The 21,662-nt window shown below is 33.8% G+C and overlaps 3 protein-coding genes across 5 annotated transcripts; 2 read left to right on the top strand and 1 right to left on the bottom strand.

Annotated features, from left to right (window-relative positions):
* Window positions 1-1,075: 1,075 nt before the first annotated feature.
* LOC113767086 lies at window positions 1,076-2,952 on the top strand. Of its 2 annotated transcripts, XM_027311260.1 has the most exons (6): window positions 1,076-1,238; window positions 1,413-1,508; window positions 1,694-1,731; window positions 1,838-1,881; window positions 1,913-1,932; window positions 2,743-2,952. In XM_027311260.1, exons 1-6 carry the CDS (start codon window positions 1,169-1,171, stop codon window positions 2,844-2,846), a joined length of 372 nt encoding a protein of 123 aa, XP_027167061.1. In that variant the 5' UTR covers window positions 1,076-1,168; the 3' UTR covers window positions 2,847-2,952. The 2 variants fall into 2 exon arrangements, with proteins under 2 accessions (XP_027167061.1, XP_027167062.1); XM_027311261.1 differs by having other exon boundaries at window positions 1,838-1,932.
* Window positions 2,953-5,339: 2,387 nt separating this feature from the next.
* On the bottom strand, window positions 5,340-7,934 carry LOC113765958 (UPF0481 protein At3g47200-like). Its single transcript, XM_027310194.1, has 3 exons — window positions 7,807-7,934; window positions 6,265-6,620; window positions 5,340-6,221 (listed from the first exon to the last, which is right to left on the bottom strand). Exons 2-3 carry the CDS (start codon window positions 6,613-6,615, stop codon window positions 5,340-5,342), a joined length of 1,233 nt encoding a protein of 410 aa, XP_027165995.1. The 5' UTR covers window positions 6,616-6,620; window positions 7,807-7,934.
* Window positions 7,935-9,368: 1,434 nt separating this feature from the next.
* Window positions 9,369-20,066, top strand: LOC113765758 (cell wall protein IFF7-like). Of its 2 annotated transcripts, XM_027310003.1 has the most exons (13): window positions 9,369-9,563; window positions 9,688-9,782; window positions 9,960-10,043; window positions 12,720-12,827; window positions 13,799-13,951; window positions 14,081-14,131; window positions 14,803-14,856; window positions 15,008-15,058; window positions 16,001-16,051; window positions 16,273-16,354; window positions 18,043-18,104; window positions 18,234-18,403; window positions 19,913-20,066. In XM_027310003.1, the coding sequence occupies exons 1-13, from the start codon at window positions 9,482-9,484 to the stop codon at window positions 19,941-19,943; spliced, it is 1,074 nt and encodes a 357-aa protein (XP_027165804.1). In that variant the 5' UTR covers window positions 9,369-9,481; the 3' UTR covers window positions 19,944-20,066. The 2 variants fall into 2 exon arrangements, with proteins under 2 accessions (XP_027165804.1, XP_027165805.1); XM_027310004.1 differs by lacking the exon at window positions 16,001-16,051 and having other exon boundaries at window positions 18,231-18,403.
* Window positions 20,067-21,662: the final 1,596 nt, after the last annotated feature.

Below are 21,662 nucleotides of genomic sequence, written 5' to 3'. Positions count from 1 at the left end.
CGCTTACAAATTTGGGGGGTAGAATTGATAGATCACTCGCAAAAACATATTTCTAACAAATAAATTAAAGCAATTAAAAAATCTTGATTAAAACCAATTTGCTTCTTCAAAAGAACGAAATAGTGCTAAAGCTCTCAAGCACTAAACCCTTAGCGCAACAAAACTGAGGAATATCATCGAAGTGCTTTCAACTATGGTTCTTATTAATCGAGAACTAATTAAAGTGTTGAATCCTTGTAGATGGAAGGCAACAAAGGGGAAGAAAGAGGGTAGCAGGCACTAGACTATGGTAAGTTTTTATGTTAATCTGCAAAAATTTTGTTGATTTAAGTTAAATGGGTTGTGGTACAGTAAAATACAACAATTATTGAATGATTGTGTGGTAATCTTGATTATCGTGTATATTTAAATGAAGAACAAGAAACTAGGGTTTTCTAATATGTTGTCGTGGTCGTAAATGAATGATTTTTTTTATCTGTATGCAATGGAATATTTAAGGAGTAAAAAAAAATTCAATTTTTGTATTGATGTTGATAATTTATTGAAAATGGGACAAATTAGAGTTATAAATTAATGGTTATAGCATGTGATGATATGAACATATTCACCTATTGTGGTCCCAAGTGTTTAATGGCCTCGATAAATATTGGCAGGAACAAACATCAATCTTTTTTCTATTAGGGTCCATCAAGGAGGTAAGCTTGAAGTTACACATGAGAGAGCAGCTGACATGGATGACCCGAAGTTCAAACTGCAACTTAATTTTATTGATAAACAGCTGTTCAAAAAAGCATGCAGAGCACATGAAGTCAAGTGGGGTAGAAGAATCAGATTCAAAAAGGATCATTTGATAGGGTGAGCGCAAATTGCAAGGGAAAAGGGTGCAATTGATTTGTATATGACATACATGAAAGCATATTTGACAATACTTTCCGCCTCTTTTGTGGCTGGCGTTTCGGCCGCGGGTCTTGGTCTTCTCCTTATCAACATCAATCAGGCTACCTCCAAAAAAAAAAAAAAAAAATCAATAAAGCTGTTATAAATTCTTTAGCTAGATCTCAGATGCAATAGGTTAGGAAAATCTTGTCCGATAGAAATTAGAGAGGAAGGACCAGACTCGAGAGTTGCCGAAAAAAGGTCTACTTCCAAATTTCATTATTTATCATGAATGAAAGAGCAAGTGAGGAATCAGCAGATGAACTGTCACCTCCTCTCATACCCTCCCCGGAGGACAAAAGGTCAATCAACTATTTTTCTTGCGTTCTTTTGGTTCCCTATCTTATACGGTCATCCCGCTTGGATTAGCTATTTTTTAATATATTTTTAAAATTTTTTATTGTAATAATGTATATAAAATTTTTTATTTATATATTACTGTAACGTTGTATTTTAAACTTATTTTTGAAAAACAGGCGAATGGTCTTCTGCGCCTATCAGAGCGATACCGCCATGTTCCCCTCCCCCCGGACGATTCGGAAACATTTTTCCAGAAGTGGCCAATACATCAGGTTAAAGAAAGCGAAACAATACATCGGGATAAAGAACTTGTACATGTGCATTTTGTTCGATTTAATGCCTTCAAACGTTGACTGAAAAAATAATGCATTTAGATGTTGTTATTGATTTATTGTCGATGAAAAATGAAATACATCCAATCATGTTATCTTACAAGACTCGTTCATCTTTGTAACAGATGAGAGCAGTCGGAAAGTAGAAGAAGCCAACAAAAAGGTACAAATTACTGAAGACCGAAGAGTCAGTATATATTCTGGTCATGATTTCAGATATGAATGAGATTATGAAAAAGTTGAAGTCTGACTGCAAATTATATCTGCAGGTTGATCGCCAAAACTCTATTCCTGAAAATGCTAACGGTGAAGGATCTGGCGATGGTGGTAACGACAAGACCCAGAGCTCGTCAGTCATTTGGTGGTAAAGAATTCTTATCAATTGTCTTCTTTTAATTAATTTTATTCTTCTTAACGATTTTATGTGAAACTGTTCTTTTTCCATGAAAAAATTGATTGGAAAAACTAAAATGTAAAATTTAATCAAACATGAACCGAAAGATTGATGAACCTGCAGGAAGCGCATTTTTACCAAACTAACGGAACATCAAGATTTTTATATTTTGTTTGGACCTAGATGTATTTTATACGTCAATTATTCTTTTAGAGTGTCTACACTACACATCCGAGTTGACTTTTAAAATACGTTAACTTGATTATTGACAAAATTATAGGACAAATAAAAGGGAATTTTTTGAGGTGTAATACTACAAAAGTAATTTAACTTTTACACAATTTTTTTTAGTCCTTGAACTATTTATTTATTTTGATTTCAATCCTTTATCTTTTACATATTCAGTCATTCAGCCATTAGAAGTTCCCTTACAAATAAATAAGCGGGTCCTTATAACGAAATAGTGGTCATAATTTGACCACACTTGCGTAGGCATCTATTATATCACATAAACTTCAGTAATAATCAAACTAATATACTTGGCACAAGTAAATAGTACTAAAATACTTTTACATACTGTAACTATGATAAAATGTGAACTTGTTACAGTCATGCACTTACTACCTTAGAATACCTAAAACAGTGTCTCACATTTTTCTATCGTTTGTTGAAAGGGCCCTAAATTGATAAATAACTTTGAACTTTTAGTTTGAAGAAAGCTATTAGCAGAAAATATGACTAGGTTTTGGATGCAGCTAAGCCTGTCTTTTTTATTTGCAGTTGGTTTTGCTTTCGCCATGGGGAGAAATGAGAAAAGGAACAGCATTGCGTGCGTTGTTTGTTTTGAGCTTCAAGGTTGTTTTTCTCATTTGGTATTGCGATAATGGACTACATTCAAACTGAAATAAATTTTGTGGGATTTTGGTCAAATTTATCATTTCTGGATCTCCATTTTGTACGAAATCTTTAACTTTTTTTGAAAATGTTAAATTCTTATGCAGTTGATGTTGGTTAGTGGTTTAATATCCTGCAGTCATTTATTGTGTGTAGTTACTTCATTCTTAGCTACATAAGGTTATTCCTTTCTTTTCAAGCCACAAAATCGACATTTACTTCCTTTTTGTTTGACAAATTAAGGTCACCTCAAGACTTAGCTCAATTCTAGAGACTTCATTTTGTAAGTATGTGCAGTTGCAGGTCCAGTTCGATTTAGATCGTTCATTTTTAAAATAAAGAAAATCAAAATGAACAGTATAAAACGAATGAGTTGATGTGATTCAAACTAAGTCAACAATGGCACTCAGCGGTTGCAATTTCAATTAGCCCCGGAACGGATTCCACATTTGAGATACAACTTCACTTGCACCTATAAAATTGTGAATGATTCTGTTACGAGACACTGGTTCCATCTTTTCTAGAGTGAATTTGGCAACCCGAAATCAAAACATTGGTTTGATCAGCCCCATAATAGTGCTTATATGCAAAAAGGTTTGTTAGGAAATGTTGGGATTTGCAATAATCCGTTCTTGAATTCTATGTCAAACATGGCAATTTTTAAATTTTTTTTTCTTACGCGGATCTAGATGTATAACATGTGCATTGTTTGAAATTCGCTCTAAATTTTATACCTATGGCATATTAGTTTAAATTTATCTTCTTTGACACAATGTATACACTAGTAAGCTTGGAACCAATACTTATCCAGTTGGTTTGAATTAATCTTTCCTACGGGTGGATTGTAGCATACAGTTAGACCCGCTAATATATATAAAGTTAGTGTAATTTGAACTGTTATTATAGTTTGAATTAATCATTCCTAAATTGATAGCGTACATGACTACATATAAGCGAGTCCTTATTCATGACACATGTTCAAATTTTAATTTGAAAAATGGTGGCGTGCATTCAATCTCACTTGTGAATACGCTGTCAGAAAGTTTTATCTTATTCGTTAACCAATCAATTATTCAATTAGTTTTCTCAAATTTGATTGTAGCCTCGGTAAGTTTTGTGGAACAATGGTTCAACTGCGAATCTCCTATGCTATTCTCCTCTTAAGTTAATTCCATCCCTTGTAATTAAGTTTCTGTTGAACAATGGATCCTCAATGGGCTTGAGCTTCATACTCCGATCAATTTCAGTGAACCAGGTCAAGCAAATGTGACAGGTTTTTATCTTGTGGATTTTCATTTTTACATCTTGTCCCTGGCAAAAGATCACTTAAAACCTCCTTAGGCAAGATCAATAAGTCCGCTACGTTGGTAGTGAAGCCCAATCATTTCATACAACTGACACAGAATATGAAGAAGGGAAGGTGATTTTCAAACAACATCCAGTCGATCTGCAAACTATTCAGTATCCACTCAAGGAGGTTTAATCAAATTGCTACCTAATCTTTTTTCTGTGGTACATCCGGCCACGTTGAAACAAGTTCAACAAAAACTAATACCAATCAATCGTTATATTGACACAATTTGACTGTTGTGTTCAAGTTCATGTCTTCAGACATGTACAAACCATGATTTGGAATGAAGGTTTAAGTGACCTTCATTTTATGCATTTAGAGGCCAAGTTATTGGTAAAATGACACAAATGCACAGACAGAGGAACTTATGCTGTGAAGGGTGCAAGTCCAGTTAACTGTGAGGAAATTGCATAACATAAAGAAGATACATCATGCTACAATACATTTTCTTCTGATACTTCCAAAAAAAACTGGATTGATATAAGGATAGTAGAAAATTGGGTTTAGAGTGGAAAGTATTTGAAGTAAATTTATACTTGCATTTTCGGGAAATTCTAATACCAAAATAAAACCTCCTGAAAATTTGTACCCCTTGCAGAATCACAGGACCTTGATCCAATGCTTGAAAGGAAATTACAAACCAATTTTGTGAAATAGCTACGTCTCAACTATAGTCTTTCATGTAGTAAAGGATTTTTGCTCAAGTTACCCATTTGCCACAGAAAGTTGGAAAAATGTTAGACTCTAGCATACAACAAGTTGGTACCAAAATAGACTAAAATAGGAAAGCACACGATTGACCCTTAATTTGGTAATCTCATTGAAAGTGAAAAAAGAACCTAACTAAAAGCCCAGAAATTGAACACTTTGCATAGAAAATTCAAGATGGTTTTGAAATTTTGATTTATGATTAGTGATTTGAATTTGACTCTTCAATAAACATGGCATGATGAAGGTTGACAAGGTAAAGCAGAAAGGTTTTAGTGGAAAACAAGAACAAAGCTCCATACAATATACAGCATTGAAAATCAATTGTCCTTGATCCAAAGCTCGCAAGTTGCAACAGGACAGAAACTCAAATGTTTTGTTACATATTCTTCGACAAACTAACAGATGGTCTTAATTTGTCAAACTAATGGTTCTTCCAAGATAAAATCAAAAATATAGTCTGCAACAAAGTAAGTATCAGCAGAAAAGAGGCAGCAATAATCGAAATTATTCCCGAAGGAGTGTTGCAATAATTTCTCCATAACGTAGCCCTCCATCGATTCACAGGTCTGCTGCAATGGATGTTCAGTCTTTCGAATATCTCAGCGTAAAGGAAGTTTCTACTGGGCACAATGATGCAGACATTCAATTTGTTCAACATTTGAGAGATGACTTCATTCTCACCAATAAGGTTACGAATGATTCCACGGTGGGAGAGTTTTGCTACATCCTTTGCAGACTTGATGAGGCAACCCAAGAATGTCACATAGTCTGTCACAATGTTGATTTGATCATCCCCACAATATTGCTCATAGGCAACCAGGTTCCGGAGGAAAGATTCTGTTCTCTCTTCGATGGCTAATGTGGGGATTCGCAGAGTTCCATTTTCAAATTCTATGTCAAATATGTCCTCTTGAGCAATTTTCTCTAACTTGATTCCAGCCTCTGCAAGTTCCATGGAACAGCGGATCAACGCCATATCTCCTGTGCCCCTTATCACTTCTTTAACAGGCTTGAGTTTTGATGTAGACCAATTTCTGTGTATCAAGTCAAGCAAATGTTTGATGTTGTCCTGTGGATTTCCATTTTCGCGTGTTGTCCCGTGACCTGGTAAAAGATCACTAAAAAAGTTCAAGGCAAGATCGATCAATCCGCTTTCTTGGTCTGGAAGCTCAATTATTTCATACAATTTGCAAAGGATGAAGAAGGGAAGCTGATTCTCAAACAACATTAAATCGCGCTGTAAACTGTTCAGAATCCACTCCAACCTGAAAACAGGATCAGTTTTATCTATCAAATCCTTTTGCTTGAACTTAAGCAGTAATTGTATGATAAAGCAGCCATCTAACAGCATTATTTCTACAAAACTCATCTGATGAAAGGGCTATAGGCTCTGCATAGCACTTTCGCGCTTTTTCCTCCAATGGCTTCACTGCAGCAACACATGTTGCCACCTTCTCAATCTTTTGACCAAGCAATGATTTTAGATAAACCAACTTGTGCTCCTCCATACCTGAGAGATCAGGTTTTCCACGATGATATGGTCCAATTGCTATGATCTCGGGTTCATAAGCTTTCTCATTTACCTTCCGCAACTGGCTATGTATTCTAAAGATGTTGCATCCTAACTCTGAGGCAATGACACTTTTCAGCTTTTCTTGAATGGTGATGGAGACATCTGCACTTCTACCGAGCTGCATGTTTACTTCAGAAAAACGGCGCGGTCAGTGGAACCAACAAAAGATGCATGTTGTTGATAGACATTGATTCAATAGCTAGCAAACATCCAAAAGGCGACAGTGAAGGCATGTGATGACAGGACGGAGCACTGGCTTAATAACTTCGGGATTTAAAGTACTGGTCGAAATCGCTTAGGCCATGACTAACTAAACTCGATAGTTAGTTCAAGGCAAAAGAGAAAGAAATATGAATGTGGTACTCTTTAGCATGATAGAAGGATAAGAGTCTTCAATCTTCATATGCATTTCATGATTAGCCTAGTATATATGGTGTAGACAAATTGAAGTTTGAGATAGTTTACCATTCAGTGATGGAATAGATTTGGAGCAGACTTGTGGTTGGAAAGGAATGTACCAAAAAAAAAAATTTGTGTTGTGATAGTTCATCTCTTTGCCGATGTCTAACTACAAAGAGGCAACAATTGCATTGTTAGTTTGATGTCTGGCGTTCTGCCTACAGGGCTTGGCAAAGTGCCTCCTAATTACAGCTCCCCAACCGCCGGTAGAACTAAGCTAATTCCTTTTTTGGGCTGTTAAAACGGACTAAATTATCTCTTTCAATTTACCATATTGATTCACTATTCCTTTATTTCCTAAGTTGCCAGAGGTTTCCTGTTTGGCAAATTTAACTCTCGACAATTTCATTGGTGCCCACTTTGACCCAATTATACTTATAGCAGAAGATCCACTAGCAATCCACAAGTTATGCTAAAACAAGGAGATTACAGTTCAACAGAATCAATAACACGCTTCACTTATCATTAACTGATTACAGATAGACCTGGGCTGAATTAAGTCTAAGAGTCAAGTACTTCACTTTGGCTTTGATATATAGAGTTTGGAGCTCGATCAGGCTAATCATAGTAACTAATCAAGTACTGCTTCGGCCTGTTAACTATTATTATCCTTGTATAAAATCATGAATCAAGCATTTTTATAAAGAAGCGATCATGCTTCAAATCAAAAGATCACCAATTCTTGAGATGGATAAGTTGACTAACTTATTTGGCTACTACTATGGTTAAACCGGAAGCGATTCCTAACTGATGAAACACTTGGGTTAAAAGACATTTAGCACATATACTAGGGTAAAAATACAGAAGAAGAGGTTAATTCAAAGTGAATTTCACTGAGAAAGACAAGGAATTTCACCTCAGGAAGAAGGAGACTAGAAAAGTGCCGGGGTCTGATGTTTGAAGTTGAATTCCAAGAATGTTCGTCGACCCCTCCTCTCCAATAATATCTGTCAGGGGATAAGAAACTTCACAGCACATAAAGACATTGGCTACAGTGTCTAATCAGAAAATGATGCGAGAAAAGAGGGACCGGAGCTAGCAGCACACTTGAAACTCCGACAGTTGCACTTGAGACCTTTTCACCAGCTTGGCGCTTCGCTACAGCTTGATCCTCACCAACTAAGTCGACTCGTGTGAAAGGTAGACAATTGTAATACAAGAGCAATTACTAATAACCTGCTTGTGCACTTTCTTGGAACCAGCAGTTTGAGTTTTTTCCAATTAGGAGGCTAGTTAGAGTTTGAAATGTAACATCTAATTAATTTGATTAGTGCAAAAATGCCCTAAATACTGTGCTTGGAGGTACATAGCATGCCACTTAAAAAAACGGCAAATTTCACTTTATCGCCCTCGTGATTTAGTACTTTGCTACATAATTTCCTTATAGTTTTAAAAACTATACATAACCCCCTCATGATTTGGATTAAAGTGTCAAAGTGACAGAATATTCATTCATAACGAAACTTTAAAAATATCAAAATTACCCTTTTAAATATATAACACACTAGACCCGTATGATTTTTATATTTTACTATATAATCCCCCTTATGGTTTAATACTTTACCATACAACCACCTTATGGTTTTCAAATTATACACATAACCCCCCTTGGTTAATAAAAAATTTCAACTTTACATAAAAGTATTTTTGACATTTTAGTTGACTCCGTTACGAATAATCATTTCCGTCACTTTGACAATTTAATCTAAATCATGAGAGGGTTATGTATAGTTTTTAAAATCATAGGAGAGTTATATAAAACAAAAATATTAAGCCACAGGGGATAAAATGGAATTTGCCCTAAAAAATGCAAATATGTCGATGCTCTATGCTGAAAAAAATATTTTTTGGCTCCTTAATTTCGATTCTCATCCTCACTAAAACCCAATTTGAATTCCCATTTCCTGTTGCCATCGTTTCAAATGGAGTGAAAATTTAAAAAAAAAAAAAAGAAAGGAATAAAGAGAAGTAATTATCACTATATTAGAGAGACTAAATAGCCCACATTGATTTACAGCAGTATATTTGTTGAAAAAAAAAGTTTTACGGCAGTATAAAACATTTTTTAGCGTTTACTTAAAGGTAAGTTGAGTCAATGATTTGTTCTTTTTTTGCTTCATTGTGTGCACCTAACAATCCAAATTAGAGACACAAAAATAATAATAGTGTACCAATAAATTAAGGTTAGAAATGTATATTATTAACACAGCAAGGGAGGGCCGTCGTCGTGGTCAATGACTCAACTGTAAACAATATCAGGGGTTAGTTAAGAAGTGGAGAGACAGATTCCAATTTGCAAGAAAATTTTGGCCTTGTCCAAGTTCATAGTGGCCGAGAGTTGTCTTGGTCTTCTTCTCCTCGTCAACGCAGAAAAATTAAATAAGGCTGTGGACTGCAATAAATAGGAGGAACCTTCTCCTCACCACATTGAATTGAAAAGCAAGAACGGTTGAGGGTTGAAGGAGCACTAGACTCCAGAGTGCAAGTAAAAATATCAAGCAAAATCAGAACTTTCAAGTTCTAAGTTTATCATGTATCAAACAACAAACCAGCAAAAATCAACCGATGAAAAAAGACCCCTGGAGGTTGACCATGAAGAACAGCAGGATAAAGGCCTGCAAACTATGAACTGAAGTCTTTGTTGTCAATAACTTTCAAGTTTGTTTCATGATTTTGGTTCACCAGCTCGTTATTTTTTTTTTCCAACTAATTATGCCTTTGCTTTTGCCTCGTCTAGTACAAGAAACTACGTGTCAGCACGCATTTTTCAGGCGCCCTCCCGGAGGACATCCTCTATTGTTTCGGAGAAATCCCAGTGGAACAACACATCAGGTTCAAGAACTTGTACATTTTGCTCGATTTGATGCCTTTGATAGTTGATCAAGAAACATGTGTAACAGACATGCTTTTAGCTTTTAAGAACTGGATTCAAAGTACTATTGTAGTATTATATCTTCTCCGTTTTCACAGACATATGCTTAGAAATGACTTCTGCAGTTTTTTTTCCAGGTTCCTAACCCTGAAGATGGATCAGCTCCAGGAGTTTTGCCTGCGAATTCTACATCTTCCACTGCTGAAACCAGAATTTCGGCCGTAAGTTGATCCTTTATGATTACAGAGAATATGTGATATATACTGATTAAACTTCTGGGATTTATGGTGTTATGATTGTATGGTTCATTTTTCTTGTTTCCATTTTTTTCCCACTTCGTGGATATCCTGTGTTTCTGTCGGCTTTTCTGGAACTACATTCTGGAATTATTATTCTTAGCAGTTTTAAATCATTACATTGTATTAGATAAAATTGTTGTGTTCAGAATTTCCTTGAGGCTTGTTTTATGTTTGTCAGAAAGTACTGTATTCTATTAAACAACAAAATTATTGAAAATGCAACGAAAAATCAATTTTTCGACTCCTGTAGCTGATCTTTTTATTATTTTTTCGCTTAATTTCACTAAGTTTAAGTTTCATTCACTGTTAATGCATTTATAGCACTACTATTTATTTTATTTATTTATTTATGGATTAATTTTTTCTACACCGACAGTGTATACATTATCAGTATTGGATAAATGACAACTATGCAAAATTTAAATTTGAAATTCAATTTTTGTGTACATGTCATGAATCCAACGATGATAATGTATACTGATAAGTGAATATTTAACGTACATTTTGTATGAATTTGGCATGAATTTTTGGTATGTTTTGAGAAGATTAAAGCCATATTTAAACTCTTTTGGTGATAATTGCTTAAATATTGTTTAAGAGTTAAGAAATTGATAAATGAGTGATTAATGCGTAATTTTGTGAAATTGTGAAGGTAATTGATGTATGAAATTCATGCACAAGTTGAAAGAAATGTCAGGGTCATCCAGAGGACAAAGTACACAAGAAAGTGGGAGCAAAAATGTAGAAAAAGGGAAGAAGTGAAAAACTGGAAAAATGCTCAACACGGATCCGAGCTCGGATCCGTGTGTACAAGAGGGATCCGACCCCTCGTCTGTACTTCTGGCGGAGTGTATCCGAGGTCAGGACGATCCGACCTCGGATCCATCATGGGAAGGCCTCGGATCCTATAATCCGAGCTCGGATCCATTATCACTCCTCGGATCCGAGGCTCGGATCTGTCTCTCTCCTCAGCAAGTGGCACAGCCGTTTTTCTTTACCTTTCTCACAACTTTTACAGCTATTTTGAGGGACAGAAATCGGTGGCACATGCTTCTGCAATAAAAGAGAAGACCAAATGAGTGTGGACAAAAGGAACATCATATCTTTGACTTCTTTTTACAAAATCTAAGTGGAGGAAATTATGAAGTGAGAGGAATGGAATTTCTACCACCTTTTATGCAGAAACACAAGGGAGAAGCAAGGATAACCATACGTAGCTAGTTTTCCTTCTTGCAACAAGTTTTCTCTCTAGATAGGAGTACTTGGAGAAGCATTTTTTGGAGAGTTTTCACTTGTAATCATATTGTGCAAGAACATAGCAGGAATTGGAGAGCTTCACCTTCAATTGGCTAAGCTTTCTTTTATCTTTCTTATACTTGTACTTTATGATGTTTTGCATTAATAAACTTGTGAATTTGATTGTTAAATCATTCATGAGTAGCTAAACTCCTTCATCTAGGGAGTAGATGAAACTTATGGCTAAATAATACTAATTGAATGTGATTTACACTTGTTATATCTTGAGTTAACTTGTCTACTTGTGTAGCTGTGATTTCTTGTTATTGTTTGATCACCAATAACTTGTTTACAGTTGTTATTGTTCAATGAGAATTGGTAATAACAATGGAAACACATGAGTAGAGCTTGAGTTGTATGTTCATGAAAATAGAAATACACTTAAGTGGATTACTTAGTATTTCATGAATTAAAACAGAGTTGTAGTAGTATTTCACCATGGAAATAGGGAAATCTATATTGCTCTAAGCCATTTCATCATGGAAATGAGACTTGGTAATCTTGGAAATAAATCTCTGGTTAAGCAAGAATAATAGCAAGAAGTAAATCCATTTATTTGTGTAGTTTATGCCATAAGTGGAATCTACATCCCTAGAATCTTCATTAAGTGAAATTTCTCTATTTGCATTCAGCATTTGTTAAACTAGATTTGTATATCAGATTTGTAGATTACAGCATTAGATTTTCTCTGCTCAAAATTAATGGTAAGTCTAAATAATAGAGAGAACAGGGGCTTAGTAATTGTTTAAATTGCTCCTCGTGGGATCGACCCGATACACATCTTGTACTAAAATTTCGACCTGTATACTTGCAGTCCAACGGGTGTAAAATCGGAATTAAACTTGCATTGATACAAAAAGAACCCGTCATATACACTGTCAGTGTATATAAGATTTACTCTTTTTTTTGTTGTTGCTATTTTTCTAAGAGTAAATCTTTCCTACACTAACAGTGTATACACAATTATCGTTGGATTCATGACGTGTGCAAAAATTGAATTTCAAATTCAAATTTTGCATAATTATCATTTATCCAATGCTAATAGTATATACACTGTCTGTGTGTAGGGGAGATTAATCCTTTTTTGCTAATTATTTCATTGTTCTACTTCTGATATAGATCTATTTATAGACACACATACACACACATTAGGATCCAATTTTTAAATCTAATACTACTTTGTATCTATATTAGGCTGGCAATTGGATAATTCTCCATTGGCTAACAATGGCAGTAATTTTGGGCCTTAACAGTGATTTTGGCAGTAATTTTGGAACTTAACAATGGCAGTAATTTTAGCAGGTCCTTAACAGTGAAGGTGGATCTCAAAGAGTTATAGCCCCAGATACGTCTACATCTTCTACCACCTCCACACAGAGCCGGTTGAAAATTCAAACTGACATTGTGGCTGTAAGCGAATCCATTAATTGCATCAACTTTAGACTTCAATAACGTGATCTTGATTTAACTTCATAAATTGTAGGTGCCATTTTACTATTCTTACACATGATAATACCTTCAGTAATTTTTTTTGGGCAATACCTTCAGTAATTTTCATCGATAACACGGGTAGTATTCCCTCAGTGCCAAAATTTTGGTCACATTTTGGAAATTCGGCTTTTTATGAATAGTGTTTTAATTGTGATGTCTGGATTTTTTTTTTCAATTTTACTCCTCAAAATTCAAATTTTAAATTTAAATGTAACATGCATTTGATCAAGATTTTATATTCTAATTCCCCATTCTCCATCTTCGCTTCTTAATTTATTTTTTCTCTCAACTAATAAAAATGGTGGTTATTTAACTAATAACAACGTATATATTTTCTGGTCTAAAAAGTTCATTTTTTAAGTTACTTCAATCACTATTTTGGTGAAAGAAAAAATTTAGTGGCCTAAAAAATGAATTCGAGATAGTTTATTTACCATTCAAGCCACTGCTCTAAAGAAATTATGAAAAAAAAAAAGCAAAAAATACCACAAGGGAATATACCTAAGGGAAAATATTATGCATGGAGATAAATGCCCCAAAACTTAATAGAGGTAGAGAAACTTGGCTGCTAAAATAAATGAAATGACTGCAAAGTTAGAAGTTCAGTAACTTATTTGAAATTTTTGGTGTGAGGGCAGCTAGCAATTGAACTCTTTGAAACTCCTTCTCTTACTTATGCAACTTATTGATTAATGTTTCTTGAAGTTGTACATAGATTGGACGTGTCTTTAGGACTACACTTGTATAAATTATATAGGATTGCATGGAAAAAATTCGTGCATGAAATTATTGAATTTTGTCTCGTACTTTCCAAGAAATACAGAAACATGGGATTAATTCAACTAATTATTGGTCTTCTTTTTGTTTCTTTTCTTGCTTTATCTCAAAAGGTTACATCCGAAGCACCAACAACAGAAGATGCTGAGGTCAATAACTCAAATGTGAGAACTGGACAAGAGACTTTGAAGGTTGTAATTACAACACCAGCAGCTGAGAATGCTACGCTTGATTGCTCAAATGTGGGACCTGGTGGATGCCCACCTGTAAGAAGAGTATTTGTTCCTTATAATTAACCCAAGGATTTTTTTTTCTTTCTAATTTTCCCCCAAAAAAAAAAAACCAAAACTATGATGATTCCATTCAGTTTTCAATTTTCTTTTTTATTTTGGAAGGTTGGAATTACAGCACCAACAATTGAAGATGTTGCGGACCAGAACTCAAATGTGAGAATTAGACCCCTTCGAGAAAAATATTGGTCTCATATTTACGAGTAAACTACAAATTAACACTTTATCAGATAACCCTTTTATGGTTTCTCTCAAGTTATATATATCACTTTTTCATGTTTTGCATTAAAATGTCAAAGTCATGGAATTATCATTAGCAACAGAGCAAACTGAAATGTCAAGAGTATCCCAATGCTTAGATGAAATTATTTGTTAACTGCATGGAGTTTTGCGTAACTATTGAAAGCATAGAAGAGTTATGTGAAAAAGAATTATATTGCAAGGGACTAAAGTGTAATTCAAATGAGATTAACATATCTTTGCCATTACCTGATTACCATCATTTTAGTTTTTCAATGAGAGTAATCTCGACATTTTAGCTACTTTTGTTAAAATTGGCCGATTTCTTTTACATTGATACTTTAGTTTAAACCATAGGAGTTACATATAACTTTTAAAACCATAAAATCGTTAACTGAAAAGGTGCTAAACTACGGGGAGCTAAAATATATTTTGCCTTATATTTGATAAACCTTTTACTAATCTTGAACTTTCTAAATAATAGAAGGATTAATCTACATCCCCGATGCATATATTACTAGGAAACATTGATCTGTAATAAAAACATATGGTGATTCAATTCAATGTTTGATTTTCTTTGGTTGAAGGTTAAGACTGAAGCTACACCGAAAACTGAAGATGTTGCGGCCAATAACTCAAATGTGAGGCGTAGACAATCAACGTCTTTGTGAACAATAATATTGATTTTAAATTCATTGAACCACTTTCTAATTTTTCCAACTAACAGAAAAATATTATGATTCAAATCAATATTTGTTGATGTGTTCGTTTTTTTTTTCGCTGTTTTGGCAGGTTGGAACCCAAACACTAGCAACTGAAAATGCTACGCTTGATAGCTCAAATGTGAGACCCAATATCATCAAGGAGAACTCTTTTTTTTTTTTTTTTAAATGCTTAAGATTGATGGATTCTTTCCTCTTACTTCTCCAAATAAGATGAAAATATGATGAATGAAGGGTCTGTTTGGTTGGAAGTAAAATGTTTTCCTTGGGAAAATATTTTCCGTGGAAGTAATTTTTCATAAAAATCATTTCCCTTTCATCATTTTCAGGTGTTTGGTTAGCTTATTGAAAATATTTTCTTACTTCATTTTTCTGGTGTTTGTTTAACTTTTGAAATATTTTTACTTTTATCTCTATCTTTACTTTCTACACATTATAACTACATACTTCTTCCCATGCAAAATAAGAAATTTTATCTCATTGTTTAACTTTAAAAAATCTTGGAGAAATGTATATATGAATAAAAAATATCTCCTTAAGCAATAAACAAATTGCTGGCCATTTAGTGTCAAATATCAATCACATGCAATGCTTATTGTAACATATATCTTGCACTCTCACTGCTGAAAGTTTCTCTAAAAAAGAATGTCCCTATTATACATAATTAATTACTAGCATATGATGAGTAGGATGAGTTTTTTTTTTTATTTTGAATATACTAGGGGGAGGGTTGGGTTGGGTGGTACGGGGAGGGAGTGTAAGGAAGAGGTCTTGGGTTCGAATCCTCCTGTTTTACACTAAAAAAAAAAAAGAACATACTACAAGATGTTTTCAGTAAGTTTGGAACATACTACAGGCGGGATGCATGCATTTCGGAAAACAACTTCAGGAAGTTTGGAAGGGAAGTTGTTTTCCATAAGATGAGTGAAAATATTTTACATAGGAAAATGTTTTCAGTAACTTTGTACAACCAAACACGGGAAATTAGGAAAATATTTTCCTGGAAAACATTTTCACCCGAAACAAACGGACCCGAAATCAACAGTTATTCCTTATTTTGCAGGTTGTCATTGAAAATCCAATAGTTGAAAACGGTGCGCCAGATAACCCAAATGTGAGATGAGAATTTTTTCCCCGCTTTTCTAAAGTAGAGGAAGGATGGGATTCAAAAAGTGAGGTGGTGAAGGGGTGAATTGAAAACTGGACCTCTAATTTTCACAACCTTTTCAGATGAAACCTGTTATGCATATAATTAATTCATTTCTTTCCTAAATTTCTCCAAATATTAGAAACACAGTGTGAATTAACTTCTTGTTTTATTTTTTATTTTTTAAGGTTGAAACTGGAGTACCAGCAAGTGAAGAAGTTGTGCCCAATAACCCAAATATGAGACGGAGACATTCAAGAAGAGTCACTGGTATGTACTAATTTCAAGTTTAATTTTTAGACGAAAGATTTATTGAATAAATTCATAAGATACACCAACCATTAGAAATTAATGTAATAAGAACTGCATTTTTAAGAAGGGAATTAGAAAAAGGAAAAGATATAAGATTCACATATGTTCAACTTTTTCCTAATTGAGAAGATTACAAGCTTTTACAAGCTTTACTTATCTACATTAATTAAGAATATTGATCTATATATTCCACTTTCTGTTTTTCTATTAAATGAAAGGACTAAAAAAAAAACTCTCATAATAAAAAAGCGCACGAAAGTTTTGTTTTTCCACATAAGGAAAAAGCAAAACAGGAGGTTTATATAAGTGGAGTGTATAAATCATTTCTTTCAATTTAATATATATATATATATATATATATCTCTCTCCAAGCAAACTGTAAAACTTATTTTTTAGATCAACAGTGAAGATTTACAAGAGAAACAATCTTAAATATGCATTCAACGAAAACTTGATTTAGTGGTTAAAGTTGAGATTTCAGGAATTAAAAGTCTCGAATTCAAATTCCTCCGCTCTTCTTAAGTCCCACTCTTCCCTACTGAAAAAGAAATTTTTTTAAAAAATCTTAAATGCATAAAAGTAGCCTATACCATTTACAAAGTCTCAAAAGCTAACTAAAACATTTACCAGCAGACAAACCCCATTCTAAAGCCAACTTCCAAGTTTCATGAGTTTTTGGAATCTTGCCCTAAGCTATTACCGTACGCTGAACCTCATCAACAATTGTCTGCAAAATACCAAATATGATAAACCATAACAGAAGATACAAGACTTTTGAACTGATGCACGAAGGAGTTAGCAGACCAATCATGAGCCAGCCAACATAATTCTTCATCTTAAGAATGTGTTCCTTTGAGAGTTATAGAGTTAAAAAACCAAATCGTGGACGCTTTGATGTTAATTACCAACGAAACAAATTTTTAGTTATGGAATACTTACAGGCAAAAGCTCTTCTTTTCTTGGGGAGATATGCTAGGGAGGAAAACCCCGAGAAAATCCAGTAAAGAGACTCAATATATAAATCAAGAATTCAACAAGATATTTATCAACACTTATGTCCTACGTACATAAATGTATATCTCCATAACATCGACTGCATTTGGATGGTTATTTTTTAAGGTATTTGTAAAACAAATACTATTCTGGCAAATTCTGTGCTGAACGTATGCATGTGATAAAAGAAAAGTGGTTGGGCATCATGTTTTAAACTGGAAGAGAAAGTGCATAAATATGTAGTAGAAGTAATATTTTGTTTTCCATGTGAAGTACTAGAGAACAGTGCAAAAAGAACAAAAGTAAGGTAAAATTTGCAAGTTAGTCTTGGACTAATTTCAAAACAAAATTAACCAACTAGTATTACATCAAACAGTAAAAACCCTTTTTATTTTATTATTTTTTAGGCCAACCAGTAAAAACTTAAACCTTGAGGGAGCACAGTTTAAAAATTCCAAATAGTTGACGAGCAAGGTAACATTCAACTTTCCTCCTTGTTCATTTCATGTGCATATATTAAACCAACGGATGTTCAGAAGTTTATTCACATAATCTTTTACTCAGTCATCTTACCTTTCATGTTGAAGCAGATGAAAAATGCAACACAACTGATGTTGATGAATTCTTACATGACTTGTTCATCTTTGCTACAGATGAGAGCAGTCAAAATTTTGAGGAAGCCAACAAGAAGGAACAGAATTCTGAAGACCAAACTGTCAGTATCTTTTCTGGTGCTGACATTTATTTTTTCTTTTACTTGATGGATAAGTTTTTGGTGTTGATTTCAAGTAAACATGAAATTATGAAAAAGTTGAAGTATGGTATTGCAAATTATCTTTAGCAGGCTGATGTCCAAAACTGCGTATCTAAAAGCTTTGATACTGAAGGATCGAGGGATGACATTACCAGCATGTTAATAAAAATGGTCGAAGAAAAATGTTTGCATGAGAATAATGCTCGAAAGACGGAGGAAAAGGAGGTCAAAGGCAAGTCCCAGAGTGCGTCCGTTAAGTGGTAAAGACTAGCAGAACCTAACTGATCTCTTCTTCTACAGTAGTATCTTATTCTTCATAACCATTTTATGTCAAACTGTTCGCCTTCCAATAGAAATTGATAGGACAATCTAGCATATAACAATAAATGAGGCATAAACTGAAGAGAAAAATGCAGTTTTGACATCTAAATTTTGACACATGAGCAATTTTAGTACCCAAACTTTGGACAAAAGCAAATCTGGTACCCAATCTTTCACTTTTGAGCACATTTAACAATTTTTTATGCCATTCCAATATGCTTCAAATGTTGAGTTCCATTACAAATAAGTGAGTCCTTACAACGAAATATTGGTACTAATTTCACCAAAACTCCATTAATAATCCGTGTGACATCTTATCTTATTATATGTAAAGTATGAGTGGAGTTAGTGTGTTAATTTTTGTAATGCACACTAACGATACAAAACAAAAGCGTAGATCAGAAAAGGGTTATACGAACTCCCTCTATAAAAAAAAAAATGAATTCAAGGCTTACAAAAAAAAAAGATTCAACATAACCTTTACCTTGATGCACTCAAGAAACAATTGATCATGAAATCAACCAAAATTGTTTAATCGAGAAAAGTCTGAAATGAATACTAGAACTAGACTTATGTATAGGCTCTAGGCTAGTAAAGAACTTAATAAAATAGGAAATATCAAACTAGGAATCTACTTAGAAAGCAACAAACTACTAAAAACATTTAAACAGAAAAGGAAACATAATGAAAAAGAAAACTGCTAACAAGAAATATGGACTAGAAAAATAAATAAAACACTAAAAAAAAAAATACTATGATGGCTATCATAATTAAGATTTTCAAACTGCTCCTTGGGTAGCTTTATTGATAATTGTTTAGCCTGGGACTTGATGTTCTGTGTTAGACTCCTCCACTTCAAAAGAACTGGTATGAATATTACAATGCCTATCTATAGGGCTCTAGGCTAGTAGAAATTTAACAAAACAGAAAACATTAAACTTGGAAACTATTTGGAAAGTAAGAAACTACTAAAAAAATATCAATAGATTAGGAAATGTGAAAAAAAAAAAGAAAACTGCTAAGAAGAAACATGGACTAGAAAAATAAATAAAATACCCGAAAACACTTTGATGGCTATTCTAATTAAGAACCCTAAACAACTTCTTGGGCAGCTTTATAACATTACAATGTCAGTTACTTAATTGATAATAACTATTTGAAGTTTTAAAGTTAAGTTCAATTATTTGAAGTTTCATCTTTTCATTTTATTCTTTTGCTACACTTATTTCTAAACCCAGTAATTACTTGATAAAATGTTAACTTCTTGTAATCATGCAATTGCTATCCTAAAACACCTAAAACAGTGTACAAAATTTTCTATCTTATCTTGAAAAGGGCCTCAATTGATTGATGGCTTTGAACTCTCAGTTTTAAGAAAGTATTAGTGCAAAATATGATTGGGTTATGACGGAGAGGATACAGACTAAGCTTACCATTTTTATTTCCAGTTGGTTTTGCTTTTGCTACGCGGAGGGATAAGAAAGAATACCATTGCCCGTTGCAGTTTGGAGGAATTGTTGGTTTTCAGTTCCAAGACTCTTTTTCTCACTAAAGATTTTGTGGGTTTTTGATCAAATTCATTGGAGTTTTTTTTTTTTTTTTTATGAAATCTTTAACTTGTTTGAAAATGTTACATTTCTGTGTTTCTCGGTGTTAATAATAATACAGTGCAATGATTCACCTACATATGTAGTTATTTCTATTTTACGTTCAGATAGTTATTTCGTTTTAAAGCATTTAGTTCTTTTTTGTTTGATAAATAAAGGTCACCCAAGACTTAGCTCAAATATGACTTCGTCTTGTAAAACTAATAATGGCTCTTGCCAGCTTACATTAACTTAAAAGTCTGATTTCAGCCATTAAATTCAAAATCAAATAAATTGGAATGAATATTTCAGATAGGATCTACCTGATGTGATCTGATCCAAACCATTAACGACTTTCTACACCAGATCCGCATTTGAGTTACATATGAAACAAATTGTGCCTGTCTTGGATTATACAGTTTCTTTTTTCCAAGCCCAAAGGATTACACAGTTTTCTGCTAAAAAAAACAATCACATTTTCTGTGAACAAATTTTTTTAATCATCTTTTTACTTCATATACATTAAATCGTTACAATACATTTATTTTTTTGTTTTTATAAAAACTCCAGAAAATGACAATCCAAACGGGACCTAAGTTTTCCAGCCTCTGTAAGTTACATCAAAGGCAAATCTCCTCCTGTGCTCCTTGTTACATCTTTATTGGGCTTGAGCCTCAGACTCGACCAATTTCTGTGAATTAAGTCAAGCAAATGTGTGAGGTTATCATGTGAATTACTCTCACTTTCACATCCTGTCCCTGCACCTGGCAAAAGATCACTTGAGCGGTCCCGTGGAAAGATCAATGGATCCACTATCTTTATATCGAAGCCCAATTGGCAGAGAATTGGCAGAGAATTAAGGTGAATTTCCAACAACATCAAATAGATTTATTCAAATTGCTACCTAATCTTTTCTGTAGCGTGTTTGGTTTTGGAGTATTTTAATAAGACAATCAAAGCAATTTTTTTGTTCAAAAAAAAAAAAAAACATAATCTTCGACAAACTAAACTGATGGTCTTAATTTGTCAAACTAATGGCTCTTCCAAGATAAAATCAAAAATATTGTCTGTAACAAAAGTAGCAGCAGAAGAGAGGCAGCAAGAATCGAAATTATACCCCAGAGACTATTCAAATAGTTTAGCTTTGACTCAGCCATCCATTGAAGACGCGAAGGTGATTTTCAAACAACATCCAGTCGATCTTCAAACTATTCAGTATCCACTCAAGGACGTTTAATCAAATTGCTACCTTATCTTTTCTGTGGTATATCCGGCCACCGTGAAACAAGTTCAACAAAAAACTAATACCAATCAATTGTTATATTGACACAATTTGAGTGGTGTGTTCAAGTTTATGTCTTCAGGCGTATTTCCGTGAGAAAATGAAGGTTTAAGGTACATTTCATATACCCATTAAGATACATTTTCATGCATTTAGAGGCCTAGGTATTGGTAAAATGACACAAATGCACAGACAGAAGAACTTATGCTGTGAAGGGTGGAAAAGGGTGCAAGTCCAGGTAAAGAAGATACATCGTGCTACAGTAAATTTTCTTCTGATACTTGGAAAAAAACTGGATTGATATATGTTAATGTGGCGTTGTCCCACATC

The sequence above is a fragment of the Coffea eugenioides genome, chromosome 3 (genome assembly GCF_003713205.1).
Source record: "Coffea eugenioides isolate CCC68of chromosome 3, Ceug_1.0, whole genome shotgun sequence".
Classification (NCBI taxonomy): domain Eukaryota; kingdom Viridiplantae; phylum Streptophyta; class Magnoliopsida; order Gentianales; family Rubiaceae; genus Coffea; species Coffea eugenioides.
Note: the sequence above shows the minus strand (reverse complement) of the source record. Positions and strands in the feature narration are given on the sequence as shown.

Bases quoted from the DNA above. Each gene is read 5' to 3' on its own strand.
- LOC113765758 (XM_027310003.1), top strand. From the start codon at position 9,482: ATGTATCAAACAACAAACCAGCAAAAATCAACCGATGAAAAAAGACCC. The intron at 10,044-12,719 runs GTAAGTTGATCC...TAATTTTAGCAG, and splicing joins CTGAAACCAGAATTTCGGCC to GTCCTTAACAGTGAAGGTGG. The intron at 16,052-16,272 runs GTGAGATGAGAA...TTATTTTTTAAG, and splicing joins GTGCGCCAGATAACCCAAAT to GTTGAAACTGGAGTACCAGC.
- LOC113765958 (XM_027310194.1), bottom strand. From the start codon at position 6,615: ATGCAGCTCGGTAGAAGTGCAGATGTCTCCATCACCATTCAAGAAAAG. The intron at 6,222-6,264 runs GTTAGATGGCTG...CTTAAGTTCAAG, and splicing joins AGTTTTGTAGAAATAATGCT to CAAAAGGATTTGATAGATAA.
- LOC113767086 (XM_027311260.1), top strand. From the start codon at position 1,169: ATGAAAGAGCAAGTGAGGAATCAGCAGATGAACTGTCACCTCCTCTCA. The intron at 1,509-1,693 runs GTTAAAGAAAGC...TCTTTGTAACAG, and splicing joins AGAAGTGGCCAATACATCAG to ATGAGAGCAGTCGGAAAGTA. The intron at 1,882-1,912 runs ATCTGGCGATGG...GACAAGACCCAG, and splicing joins GAAAATGCTAACGGTGAAGG to AGCTCGTCAGTCATTTGGTG.